Source organism: Micromys minutus, assembly GCF_963924665.1.
Source record: "Micromys minutus genome assembly, chromosome: 17".
NCBI classification, from domain to species: domain Eukaryota; kingdom Metazoa; phylum Chordata; class Mammalia; order Rodentia; family Muridae; genus Micromys; species Micromys minutus.
In genome coordinates this window covers 33,023,922-33,038,175 of record NC_137952.1, presented here as the reverse complement: position 1 = coordinate 33,038,175, position 14,254 = coordinate 33,023,922, and the positions used below count along the sequence as shown (strand labels likewise).

The window sequence follows — 14,254 nt, the reverse complement described above, 5'->3', positions numbered from 1 at the left end:
TTTATTTTAAATAGAAAAAAAAAAAGACCTTCCTGCCAACTTAAGTGCTTAATTAATTGCTAAATTAATTATTATCTATTTTTACTTCAACCATAGGACTTAGCCTATGACTGTGTCCTTTCTGGGAAAGACATAAAAATCTGCTGGCTTCTGTGGGACTCCAGCCTTGTGTCACCTCTGTCCCCACTGTGTCTTCTCCACATGAAAACATACTTGTTTTCCCAATGGAACAGGGATAATTTGGCTGCTTTAGTCTGTTTTATACATTGGGGTATAGGATGAGAGCACACAGAGTGTTGAGGTGGGCTGGGGTCCTCCAAACAGACACTGCAGCCCCTTAAGTGCCTTCAAGTGACTGAAACTTGGCCAGTGTCTCCTATAAATGGTCTAGATTCCCCATCACCAAAGAAAGTCCAACCATCACTTGAAAGGAAGGAAGGAAGGAAGGAAGGAAGGAAGGAAGGAAGGAAGGAAGGAAGGAAGAAAAGTGTTTCTCCATTGAGTAGTTGCAAACCAAAACCCTGAAAGATGCTTGGGATCCTTCCTTGAGGACCCTGGTTCCCACCCTTGCACAAATGAGCCTTGGTCATCTCTTCTTGCCCTATGCCACTGTGAGATCCCTTACAAGATCTGGTAAGTGGAGGCAGTTAGGGTGATGTGATATGACATGTATAGCTGAAGGGGACAGCCTGCTAAGATGAGAGCTGCAAGGTGGTAGGAACAAAGGCTTCAAGGAAATGCTTGCATTAGAGACATCTCCTTTCTAGCCTTCTGTGTGAGGTAGTGGCAGTAACCTTGCCTATCTGAACCTGTTTCCTCGTTGATAAAAAGGATAAAATATATCCCTGCTTGCTACAGTTGTAATGAAGCAGGTGCATTAACATGTTAATGTGCTCAGAAGAGCACAGCACACTCAGTCTTTGCAAATACTGGCTAGGAGATGCACATGAACAGTCTGTTTGCCTAAATGTTTTTCTTTATTCCATTAGGCTTCAAGCAAAGGCTTCCAAAAATCTCCAAGAAGTCAAAATTGATTTTGAGAACTTTCTACATAAACTGGTATGTTTCCTCTTTTCTGGAAATAATTGAGAGTTTTCTCCCCTGCGTCTTGCCTCCAGACCTCACAATGTTTCATAAGCAATGCGTGGTCACACCCAAGCTGCAGTGACAGAAACAACACATTCTTATCACCAACTGTCCACTGCAAAGGGAAGATCATCCACTCTCGAGTCCAGTCATAAGCTCATGCCCACTGTCCTCACACCTTGCTTCTAAAATAGTCCCTGAGACCATTTCTGCAACTAAGACCCCATCAAATGCAATTGGGTTGGAAGCTAGAGGAGATTATTGGTGCTTGAAGTTGTATTTTATTTTTTTATTAATTCAAGAAAGCTACATGATAGCATCGGCTATGTGAAAAGAACGTCTCACACCCTCAGTTCACCCAAGCACAATGAAGACTGTGACAAGACTCCTAACAGCTCAGATGTGAGGAGAAAAGAGGGTGGAGAGAGCTCCTGCCCATTTTCCCTGGATCTTTCCTGATTCCCAAGCTTTCTGAGCAGCCCTGTTAAATCTGGAGGATCATGCTTTCCAGAAAGGGGAAGGGGAGGGGGGAGACACCAGCAAGCAGGAACTAGCAGGCTGAGACCAGGAATAGAGATCCAGTGTGAAAGGTTTCCCCTCTGCAGTCCAGACTCCAGAACAATCCCACTGGCTACCAGTCTAATATCAAAAATGGGCCGAGTACAATTCTTGAACAGAAAGGCACTCAAAGGCACGGAACACCTGAGTGTTTCTCTTAGACACACGGACCGTTGTCCCTTTTTTAAAGCATTATTCCTTATTCCTGTTTTTTGATGTCCTTCCTACTACTGAATAGTGTCATGAGCTCTTAGCACATGCAAGAGCCCTTTGCAACAGTGCCCTTTGCAGAGGGCGGGCCTCATCAAGGGAAACCACAGCTGTTCCTCACCCTCCTTCCTTGTTACCTGCAGGAATAAGTCTTCTCTTAGGCTTCATGGGTAGTTCAGAATCTTGTTCAAAATCTCCAGACTTAGAGCTCACATTTTCAAGTGCTAATGAGCCAAACAATACATTTGTGGACCAGATGTGGCCTGTTTTCCTAGTCTGAATGCTGTCTGGCCCAGCCAGTGCAGCTGACAAGATTCCTCAATGCATTTTAAAGTAAGCCCTGCACTCCAACAGAGCCTTCCTCAGGCTATACTCAGCTGGTCTGCATTGCCTACTCACTAGCTTTCAAAGTCTAGCCATCCTTTAGTGACTTGCTCAAAGTCCATTTATTTATGAAGATGCCCTTGGTCCCATCCCTATTCTTCTGGGTACGTACGCTGGGTACGTCCCACAACTTCTAGAACACCAGGTACTGAAGGCAGGTTTGAAACAGTCTTAACAAACAAATAGTTTCAGTAGACTCTGTACCTCACCAAAGACAAAACACTTAGAAAGGCTGGGTTCTCTATAGGGTGTATATACTGAACACTTAGAATGGCTGCACCCCCGTGGAGATGTGCACAGTGAACGTCTAGAAAGGTATGCACACTGAATATTTAGAATTACTTAACCTTTTTATCATCTTCCTGTGAAGGAATTTCATGGTGAAAGTCATTAAGTGACTAACAGAGCAGTGACACATGATCTAAGTTTGTTTTCTTTTTATAGAATTGTAAACCAACCACAAATTATTTGTGGGGGATTCAAGCCATTAAAAACTATGCAGGATCATAAACAAATAAATTCTGATCTTAGATTACTGTGTTTAAGAAAACTCAAAATATTTTCAACAAATTTTATACAAGGTTGCTCAGGTATTTAGAAGGAAATGTGTTAGGAGCTGGTTTTAGGATGGATCTTGGTTTCCCAGTCACTTGTCCTTTAAGAAATACTATGGCGTGCCTGTGTCCTTTGGAAACAGGCAAATGAAGAAACAGCCTCTGAATGCCTCTTAATGGGCCAACACAGTCATAAGAAACAAAAACCATGGTGATTCCAACCATGGTACAAGCTACCTCTGTCACCTTAATCTTAACAAAACCCTTTTCCACCTCCCTATCCTACCAAGGCACTTAGGGCTTCTGGAAGTCTACCATGTCCTGTTGCCATGTGACCAGACACTCCCACCCTAATGTCAGTTCTTACTTCAGGCTTTAGATTATTCACCCAAGCCTATATATTGCACATCTGCCCTCTGCCCTACAGAAGACCAGGTACAAAAACAAGCCTTGCCAGGCAGCCACAAGAGGGATGTGAGGTATGGGTGGGGCCGCCAGGATGGAAAGGCATTGGATACAAAGGTAGTACTAGTGGGAAGAAAGTCAATTCAAATTGTCTTCTGAAATCTATCTTGTGGCCCTTCTTCCCAAAGTGATCTTCACCATCTTCAGAGATGTAGAAATCTGGCATTCAAGTGTACTGTGTGTCTAATATCTGCAAACTCTTAACCATGCACTTTGTTCCTAGCGTGTTGAGGCTAAACTCAAGGAGGAATATGGAAGACCAACATCATCATCAGAGTTGCCACAGTCACCACAGTCATCAAATTCATCGTTGTCATTCCCTGCCACGTCGGAACTAAGGGAAGCCAGCAGTGATTGCTGCCATTCAAGAACAATACACAGTTCAGCTGTATCATTTTAATTAGAGCAGAATGTTCAATTAAAAGCACATTTTGCTGTTCATCTTTAAAATTTTCACATCAGTAAATCTTAATCATACTTCAAAGATCTACCTAAGCATTTCCTTGGCTCTGATTCATAAAAATAGATGTAAAAAGGTAAAGTAGTCGTTATGAAGCCTAGCTTTCACCATTTCTTTGGAAATGCATCTTGATAATGGCAACCATACCTCACAACACAAAACAGAAAAGGGGCTGATCTACTGTGCCACAGGAAGTCCGTCAGCTCCTGAATGCCCGAAATAGTTTCTCTGAGAAGTTTGGCATTGTTTAGGCCTCAAGGAAAACCAAGGCCCCACCTCCAGGCTTGGTAGCAAACAAACTATGCTTCTCCTGAGCCAGGCGGGAAGTGTTTCCCTGGTAATAAGCTTCATGCACACTTTCGAGAAAGCTGGACAGCATGTCAGTAGGCACTAGGGACACAGTGCAGCCTCCCCATCCTGCTCCAGTAAGTCGTGAGCCTTTGGCCCCAAACTTCCTAAAGCAATGAGAAAAAAAAGCATTATTATCAATAAGCAAAAATAATAGCAATAGTAGCAATTTACTTGATATAGAACACATCCTCTTCCTAGGTTCTGTGAAGAGAATATTGGGATGGGGTATTCATGAATTTCAAGCTTTAAGAAATATATATTGGGGTCTCAGGAGATAGCTCAGAAAGTAGTGTCTTCCAGTCAAGCAGACACTGTAGCCTAGATCTGTAACCCCAGCATTGGTGAGAAGAAATAGAGACAGGCATGTCTATGAAGCTAGTAGTCAGCCAATCTAGCAGAATTATTAGCTCTCTGTTCAGTAGAGACTCTATCTCAAAAAGTAAGGTGGAGAAATATAATTTTAAAAACAGATAAGATGGAGAGCTATGGATAAAGATTACCTTTGACCTCTATACACATGCAAACATACATAGTTGTGTACTCTCACACATGTGTAGACGCCACACACACAAGACATCTAAATTGAATATAACTTACAAGATTTTTTTCCAGCACTCAGGACTGAGAACATTTATGGTGATATATGAAGCTATGCATTGCTACTGAAGGCAAATAGTAACTATCAACAGTGCCCACTTTCACACACCATAGGCTTCATCCTATATACCCATACATTAACCACTTGAAACTTGTGTAGCAAGGCTCCCGTTAGCCAGGAATGGAAGTAAGAAGAAGATGGACAGTGGGCACAAATGACACAGGGAACCAAAAGGTTGGCTACCTCTCAAGAAGGTAAAACAAAACCACTGTTACAGCATCAGACACTGGAAACCCCTAAAGCTGTTTCAACTGCATTCTGTTCATTGTTGAGAGAGGAGAGTTATGTATGTGTAATGTTCCTGTATGTGCACATGTACAGGTGTGCACATGAACAGAGGTCAGCATCTGGTATCTCCCTCCACTGTTCTCCACTTCATGTTTGAAGGCAGGGTCTCTCACTAAGCGTGAAGCTCACAGATTCTTCAAGACCAGCTGCCCAACAAGCCCCAGAGAGTCTTCTGCCTTCACTTCAACAATGCCAAGTTGTTGATTGTTTATTACTGACTTTTTATGTGGGTACTGAGAATACTAACCCAGGTCCCATGATTGCACAGCAAGAACTTTACTAAGGGAACCACCTCTAGCTTCCTCTCACTTGTGTTCATAGAGCTTATCCATTTTACACGCTGATATCAGACTAGGGCTATGGAATGGGCATGCAACTCAGTGGTAGAAAACTTGCCTAGCATGTTTGAGGTCTGGGTTCAATTCCTAATGCCACAGTGAGGGGGGAGGGAGGGAGGGAGAGAGAGAGAGAGGGAGAGAGACAAAGAACAAGTCCCTTTGAACTGGCAGCCTAGGTTTAATTGTGCATACATTTATTAGCACAGAACCTACTAGTAAACTCTAAGCTGGTTTGTTGGTTTGCATAATGACTAATGGAAATTATGTAAACCTTTCCACAAAATGGATGGTGATCCTAACTGTGCCTACCATCTTCCCTGAACTTTCTGGGGCTAAGCTAACAAGGAGACCCACCTTCGCCAGTAAATGAAATGCTCACTAAGAGGGAAGCAACTCTATAAACTAACATGTAGCCAGAAATTGTAGTTACCATTAATCAGATATAGTCTCAAACCTTAGAACTGACCAAGTGCAAAAGCCTTAAACAAAACCAAAGGATCGGTTCTTTCAAATATGTATTTTTTTCTAAAAACACTTACAATTATTTTTCCTAATAAAATTTACTCTTAATTAGTAATAGATTTAAAACTTCATAATTAATTTAGCCCAATTCTGTCCCCCTCTCCCCTCCACTTCCTCGAAAACATCAATAGAATGGATAGACCACCACCCCTCCCCCAGGAAGTTGGGCTTACTACACATCAGCTACTCGCTTTTTTCTATTGCAGCTAATCACTGCAATGTTCTCCAGTGATTGAACCATTTGTTTTCTTCAAATACATTTTTCTTAAATGTGAACGTGCTTACAACCATAAAAGGTTACCAATCTTCTGATGGCCCTCAAATGGCAGCTTAGAGCCTTCTAGCAAAATTCAGCCCAAACGCCCATCATTCAGGCTGAAAAGCGTTTTAATTATGAGATTCTAGAATGGTCTTTACTTCCTAAGCTAGAAAAGGGCCTGCTTGTAGTTTGTTGATTTAAAGGAGAAACTTTGCCATAGGAGGCCACATCAAACACTATCATATCTGAAGAAGGTAGGAGAAATGGGAGGCTCCTTGAAATATCTCAGAATCCTTAAAGCCAAATGTAGCCTGCTCTAGATGAGAGTGTGCCTACTTGATGTTCTGTGAGCATAATCCACCAGGTCTTTAACTACCTTCCATGGGCCCTTTAGGGATATTTCCATACTCTTCTTTCCTGAATAGTTTGAACAGAGCGGTGGAGCACACGTGAGAGGCATAGAATGGATGATTACAGTAAGTCTGAGGTCAACCTGTTCCAGGACAGACAATAATACATACTGAGAGCCTGTCTCAAAACAAAAAGAAAAAGAAAGAAATTATTTCAAAAGAGAGTTGTTTCTGACCTAGCTGCAAGAGATCCACTTTTCCAACCTTCTGTCAGTTCACACTGGGCAGAGGCTAAATTAATCTGCTTCTGCATCTTCAATATGCCCTGTGGCCACCCTGCCTGATGCAGAAGAGAATGGGTGAAATTCTATCACCCCCAAGTTCAAATTCATCAGAGCTCAAGATTTTCATATTTTCTTTTTTGTAAATTTTGTTGTTGCTACTGTTTTAAACCAAGAGAAGATCCATGGCATTAAATGGGTAGGGACATAGGGAGAATCTAAGAAGACTGGGAGACAGAAAAATAATATCAAAATATACTGTACAAAAAATTTTAAAGAGGGTGAGGGCTAGAGAGATGGCTCAGTGGTTAAGAGCACTGACTGCTCTTCCAGAGGTCCTGAGTTCAAATCCCAGCAACCACATGGTGGCTCACAACCATCTGTAATGAGTTCTGATGCTCTCTTCTGGTGTGGCTGAAGACAACTACAGTGTACTTATATATAATAAATAAATAAATCTTTAAAAAATTTTAAAAAGAAACAATAAATGCTATAACACACAGCCTTCTGTCCACAGTCAATAGCATTGGTGTTCAAAAACCAAATTAATTGTATCAGGAGTCAGCAGACTGCCTTGTTCAGCTACACACACACACACACACACACACAGGAGAAAAAGACATAGGGAGACAGAAAGAAAGTAAGAAGCAGAGAAGTCTTAACAACAATGTTTCTTGCTGGCTCTTAAAGTGCCCTTTGCATGTCTCTAAAACAAGGAAGTTCTAAAGTTGGGAGACTAACAAAGGTGTTAAATCAAGAAAATATAGATGAGCCAAGGTTGTTTAATAAACTTTTTTACATTTGCAGTTTTGAGAAAATAATTTAAAAATACATCTCCTTCACTACAACAGGTCAGAGTAGAAACAGGAAAATGGCATGAAACAAGTCAATGGCATGTGAAATCTCCCACAGGTCACTGTGGTAAGGAGGAGAATAGTATAAAATATTGTCAACACAATGACCTCACACAGCAGAGAGCTGGGAGAAAACCAGGCCTGACTGCTGGCCTCTTACAGTCTACACAAAGTCTGCTGAAGCAAACAGGTCTGATCATAAAGCTCTGAACAGGGAGTAAGGCATGGGGTGGGGCAGTGGGTAGGGGGACAGAAAGATTCAACTGCTACAAACTTGAAAGGGAGAAAAACCAGCAAATTATGTCTTGAATTTCAAATTTAAAAAGTATTTATGTTTTATACAAATAGTGTTCTCATATCCATCTCTGACGCCCAGGATGAGCATAGCTCTAGTTTTTTGGTCGGTGGATATTAAAGTACAGATGTTATGTTGGATAACTATGCACAGTGCACAGTATCTCCTCCACTGCAAGGAGTCCTGCTTTCTTCTCATTTAAACTGGCAATTATCTCAGGAAAACAAACCTTTCAGCATAACTTCTACAAGTTTTTATAGTTAGACTACAGACATTTTTTAGATTGCTTTAGTGTCAAGAAACGGCAATCTTCCAAAGCTGCTGATATAAGAAGAATAAGAAAACATGTCAGCAGATTTGTTTCACAACATGCATCAGCGGTCATTAAGAAGCAGTTCTTTGGGGGGCAGATTGAGTGTATAGTATATCAGTGTCCCTAAGATTCCTTCCCAGGAAGAAACTATGCAGCACACGCACCCTCCAAAGGTCCCAACAACAAACAGAGGTTTGGTTTCTCCAGTGTTCACTCTGGTGGGGTCAATCAATGAGTTTATTTGGTTTCTTAATACAGCAGGCAAGGAGTCACTTACAGAGGTGTGTGCTCAAGTGTTTCCCAAAAGGTTTCACCTAGAAAGCCTTTCCTTAGCATTGATATGGAAAGTCACCCTCCTTCAGTCTTCCCATGCCTTTATAATGTAGCCTCTCCCAGGGACCAAGTACAGTTAGGGCAGAGTTGGATGTGGCTAGATACTCCCATGCCCTCCACTGGGGGCTATAAACAGTCAACCAGATCAATTTAAATGATCTTTTGAGTTGTCACAGGCGAATGCCCCAAGATGGCTGTAGATAATGGTCAGTCACTCACAACACTCTAGAGGTAAGACATTGCCTAAAGAGATGAGTCCCAGAACAGGTCCAGTGGACTCCCCCAGTTCCCTGGCAGGGCATGGAGGTCAGCTGTGACCCAGTGGAAGACCACACATCTATGAGCCTTGGTGAGGAGGGGCTCGGAAGGCTGTTCAGCCCAGCTGTGGGATCAGGGCTGAGGGAAGACTTCTAAAGAGAGCAGAGCAAAGGAATGTTTGCACCTACTCCCATTGTGAGAATCCGACATTTGTCTTCCTTAATATCTTGGGCAATAACAGCAATAATACAGGGAGAAATCATTTCTAATTTCAACAAGTGGCCAACAGAAACAAAAAGCATTAACTTTTTTTCCCTCAAGGAACCAATAACAAATGAGCTGTCCGACATGACTTGGCTTAAAAGCTATTTTGTATTCCTCAGGAAATACTACATTAAAATTTAAATTTACAGTTCATTTAAAATAGGCATTTTATAATTGGGCAAAACTGCCTTCTTCCGTCATTATTTCATCTCATCTAATAAAAATTCTAACATTAACTTAATTTTAAAAATCAACCTAACTAAATAAGTGTAATTTCCTTCTGGTTTTCTTTTCTTTGTTGACAGGGTCTCATCCTGTGGCTCCTGGCTGGACAGGGGGAGCTCTTCTTGTGTAGCTACATTTGGCCTCCTAGTAGTTTTCATGCTGAGCCTCGGGAGCACACACACTCGGCCCTTGGGCCTTCTTTCGTGTTCTAAACTGATTTTTCTCTTGATGAGCAGGAACAAATGTCCTTTCTGCTGTCTTACTGACTACTGCAGACCACTTTGGAATATGGTCTAGCTCAGGTCACAAAACCCTCCGGTGTGTGGGGGTGTGTGGTGATATTTTATCCACACAAGCTCTAGTCCTACACTCAGCTATCTATCTGTTTATGCAAATACTTTCTGAAATGTCTTCTCAAACACAGAAAAAATTTAAAGTGCTACCAGGTAGCCAAAGGTAGCGGTGGCAAAGATGTCATTGGCGATACTCCCTGAACCCATTTCCACTTCCCTCATCTAGTCTCACAGGATGACCAATAGCCTAGGCTTGCCTTTCTTCTCTCAGTCCTACCTTTTCTTCTCTGCCACAGGGCAGCCTGTGGCTGCTGTGTTTATTAAACAAGCCAGCATTCTGTCACTCTGAGGACCCTCCTAGGACTTGTAGCATCTCTGTGTCCTAGAGATGATATCAGGGAGGCCGCGATGTTCTCCAGATCTCCTGGGCTTACTGCTCACTGCTCCTCTACTCCCTGTTTTCCTCAGGGACTTGGTATCTCTGTCTGTCTTCAGCACCCTTTTCTTGCACTATCACTTCCCAAACACCCACAGAAAGACAGTGCCTTGGCTTCTGTTTGAGGTCCCAGCTGACCGTGGCCAGGGAAGGTGTCAGTGGCAGTGGTGCCCTCCCAGGGCCCTGACCTAAGTAAAAAAATTCTCACACTAACAACTGGGATAGTCTATGGCATTAGGGGATAACTCTGACCTTGAGCTGTAAAAGATGCCCCCCACCTGAAAAAAAAAAAAAAACCTAATTTTAGAAAAAGAAAAAAGAAAACATTTCTCAGTCAAAAAAACATCAGCAGTCCTCTTGGTTTCTTCCTCTTCTTCTTCCACAGAACAACAGTCAAAATGGTCTAGAACCTTCCTTCAGTCATATCTAGGACAGAATCAATTATCATATCCATTGCCCCTTTCCCTTCTGAAAGCCAGACTCCTTCCCACAGCGGATGGGCCAATGTAGAGTGTCATATCCACAACCTCTCAGACTTCCCTGCTCTCTCTTCCTTCCCTGCTGCACCTCACACATAACAGCCTGTCTGCTTGTTCCTTCGGGTCTTCTGTTCCAGTGTTACTTCCTTAGAGAACTCTTCTCCAACCACACCATATAAAGGCTACAACCCAGTAGGCACTATCCCTTCTAGTTTCTGTTCGCAATATTTATCACAAGCAATCAAATTATTTTTTAATCATTACTAATCTCTGCCCACAGAAGTTTAAGTCAGTGCTGGTACCATCCGAGGAGAAGAAAGCACACCGGAAAATTCCATACTGTTTCTGGGAGGATTCAAATTCCCCTCCCCATTCTAAGCCCAAACAACTTATTCCTTATTTCTACATAAATCATTCCACTTCCTCTTATGTCCAAGACTGAACAGTATTAGTCTCTTCCATTTACTGGGCCCTTGATGCTTTTTTTATTTAAAATAAAACGGGCTCTGAACGGGGTTTTGGCAATTAGTGAGCAAATACTGACGTCAGCAGGAAGTGCCTCAGCCGTGCTGTGTGCAAGTTCCTGGCCAGGCCGGGCAGGTTCCACATGCCATTTGTGATCCACTCTAGCTGCTGGGTTTAAACTTTCTGACTGGGTGTGTCAGGAGCCTGGCAAGCCACAGGCGCCAAGTGGCTAATTACATTTCCCTTGCTAGTTTCGTGCAGGGCTGTGTCATCGTCAGAGTGAGCTAACACAGGTCATCTGATTCCCCTCCAATTTCCCTTTCAGTTCTCCAAGGTCAGCATGGGACCTCCCTGGGAAGGAGTCTATTATCCCCATTGTTGCACAATTACAGGGAGGTCTGGAGCTTTTGTGAAAGAGGCTCTCTCTTTACACTTCTGTCATAGCCAAGTTTATAAACTGGCCTTTCTTTGGTCTTTATTGCCCAAAAATAAATATGGCAGTTTAAGAGGGGCTTTCCAGGAAAGTCTTCCAGCCCATCTCCCTCAGCAGAACTCTTAAGGTTAAGACCCTCTTTTGGCTCTCTTGTGGACAGAACTCCATTAGGTTCCTAGGGGTTTCCGAAACACATAAAATGCCCATGTCAGAGAACAGCTGACATCCTCAGAGGTCTAATCTGCTAACAATGAAACTGGTTCCAGATTGACTTCTGAGTCTCATAAAGCCAGGTCTCAAACCACCCAGCAGAGATGCAGGAAGAACATGGGTCTCTACATCATGAGGACTGGAGTCCCTTGTATAGGAAGGACTCATCTAAAGTATGAGAATATGGCTTTTCAATAATTGAAATAGCATTCACTAGTGGCACGTTTGGGCTCCCACACGGCCCTCTCAGCTCACCGGCAGATGTCCACTAGCTGATCCAGCTCAGGGCAGCTGCACTCATACATGTCCCGGCAGCTGCTGTGGCTCTGGTTCATTAGCTCGCCCAGCAGCTGGATTGTGTTGTCCGGTGCGTCTTCGCACACCTGCTTAAACTGCAGCACTCGTGCGGCCTCACTGTACACATGCTTGGCCCGCTGGTAGAGCTTGAAGGTGAGTTCTGAAGAAGAAGAAACATGGGGAAAGACATAAGAAAGGGATTCAGGACTCTACAGTACTGAGAAAGACTGTGTGTGTGTGTGTGTGTGTGTGTGTGTGTGAGAGAGAGAGAGAGAGAGAGAGAGAGAGAGAGAGAGAGAGAGAGAGAGAGAGAGACTGTGTTTGTGAATGAGATGTAGCCCAGGCTAGCTGACTCAAGATTCTCCTGCCTCAGCGGTGCCCCAGTGCTGGGACTGCAGGTCTGAGCCACCACACCTACCTAACCATCTAACATACAATTTAATGGTTTACAGTCAGTACCTGGGATTTTCAATAGGTCTCTGTTTTTATTGATAAAAACAACAACAACCTATCTACTGGTAAATCAATTTCACCTCTTTCTAAATGCTGATCTAAGACCTTCCTCTTTCACTCAGCGCAGTCACGCGCACACACACTCACACACACCCTGAACCTTACCATGCAGTATGGAGCATGTCCTCCATGTCAGCTCCCTTAAAGGCACAACCTCATATTATCTGCCCCAGCTTGGGGGGATGAGCAGAACCATTATCAGATGGCGGAGACACCTGCCCATGTAGTGGAAGAGCAGGCCACTGGTTTCCCTACCCTAACGGCCTGTTCTCCCCAGTGTGCCTCACCCAGAAAAGCCCCCTGGAGATGCACACTCAGCAGTCATGTTTATCGAAAGGTATCCCAGTACACGAGCAGACCTGGGAAGGACGGCATCCAGCACGAGGAAGTGGGAGACAGAACTTATGAAATTATGAAGATTCATTACATACATGTATGGAGCTGTCAGATAGTTCTAGAGGAACAGATAAGAACAAGTACCTACATGCCTATGTGATTTTATTTACATTTAATATACAGTTATATGTTACAGTACTACTTATCATAGCCAAAATATAAACACTCCAAATAGCTAATAATGGAGAACCTTCTGAAAAAATAAATGCTACATTCATTTAAAAAAATGTTATGGCTATTAAAACTCAAATACTTGCCTATGTGCATGGCAGTCTACAGAAAGCCCTGCATGTTGACAGTGCTTGTCTCTGAGCCCCAACACAGACACATTTATTATCTTCTTTGAACAGCTCTGATTCTGCAACGTCCTCAACCACTGTCAACTGCAGCGACACAAACTAACTGCATTGGGTGTATCATGTGTGGCTTATTCCTGGTGTGGCAATGGAGGCCTTCATGAGGCTCTGAAACACTCGGACTAGTGTGCAAGTTAGTGGGGTGGCTCTCAGTTGAGCCACTAAGAAAGACCCAGGGTTGTGAGTGTTGAGGTCCATCAGCTGTGACAACCAGCTGCGCCTCAGTGCTACGCTACTTCCTCTACACTGAAATGAGATTTACTTCTCAGGAGCCTCTGGCTCTGTTCGTTGATAACAGAGAGACTTCCTCTCTGCGTGTTCCTGTAGGCTGCCCCACTGTGGTGAGGACTTCTGTGACTGCTACTCCTTAGGGATCACACCAGGGGGTTCCTTGTTTTCTTAAAGCCAAAGGATGAGAGAAAATCAGCAAGAACTGAGAGGGAAGAGGGGATGCACAAAGATTTATTCCTTGGCTGTTACAGAATATCCTTGTCTTGGTCACATTTCTTTAACCTGCATTTGAGTCCACACTGACAGGCTAAGCTCCCCACACAGGGTGCTCTTGTCAGTCACCCCTGTCCACAGCCAGTTTCCCACTGTTTACCATAGTCCATGCTCAGTCCCAGCGGGACCTCTTCCTCAGCCAAACTGCCCCATCTGTAGTTGCTCTAACAGTCTCTGCTTCTGGATATACTCATCCATCACACAGAGAAACCGCTTTTTGCCCCCTTTCTCTCTGTCAAAACTTTACCTCATTCTGAAAGCTCAGATTACGTTTTACATCATCCTTGGGGCCATGAGGGGCTCAGCTGGAAATAATTTCTTGACTGAATTTGTACCATGCTTGCAGTCCGTGCTCTCATCTGGGGCTTATGTACTTTTCATTGTTGTTCATTCTCAGAGCTCTGCAAAGGTTTCGCAGAGTCCTGAAGTCAGACTTTGAATGTCTTAGCTCCATGCACCCCCAAAAGCAAGGCTCACTTCATATCACCTAACTGTGCCTTTCGGGGCACAGTCCAGTGGTTTTGAGGGTTGATTATGATAAAATTGAGACTTTTACTTTTAACCCC

General features: G+C 43.3%; 2 protein-coding genes across 4 annotated transcripts in view; one reads left to right on the top strand and one right to left on the bottom strand.

Moving 5' to 3' along the window:
• The window catches only part of FAM227B (family with sequence similarity 227 member B), a gene marked incomplete at both ends in the record, with an annotated part of 124,087 nt that extends 120,430 nt beyond the window's left edge, over positions 1 to 3,657 (top strand). Inside the window, 2 exons of the mRNA XM_080930940.1 lie at positions 990 to 1,059; positions 3,481 to 3,657. Coding sequence (XP_080787066.1) covers positions 990 to 1,059; positions 3,481 to 3,657 — 247 coding nt within the window. The remainder of the gene's footprint in view (positions 1 to 989; positions 1,060 to 3,480) is intronic.
• A 163-nt stretch (positions 3,658 to 3,820) lies between these two features.
• GALK2 (galactokinase 2) overlaps positions 3,821 to 14,254 on the bottom strand; it is an 85,240-nt gene continuing 74,806 nt past the window's right edge. For all 3 annotated transcript variants that reach the window (XM_080930869.1, XM_080930870.1, XM_080930871.1), the window contains 2 exons: positions 11,878 to 12,079; positions 3,821 to 4,172 (listed from right to left, as the gene is read on the bottom strand). In XM_080930869.1, the coding sequence (XP_080786995.1) occupies positions 3,965 to 4,172; positions 11,878 to 12,079 (410 nt within the window). In that variant the 3' untranslated portion in view covers positions 3,821 to 3,964. The remainder of the gene's footprint in view (positions 4,173 to 11,877; positions 12,080 to 14,254) is intronic.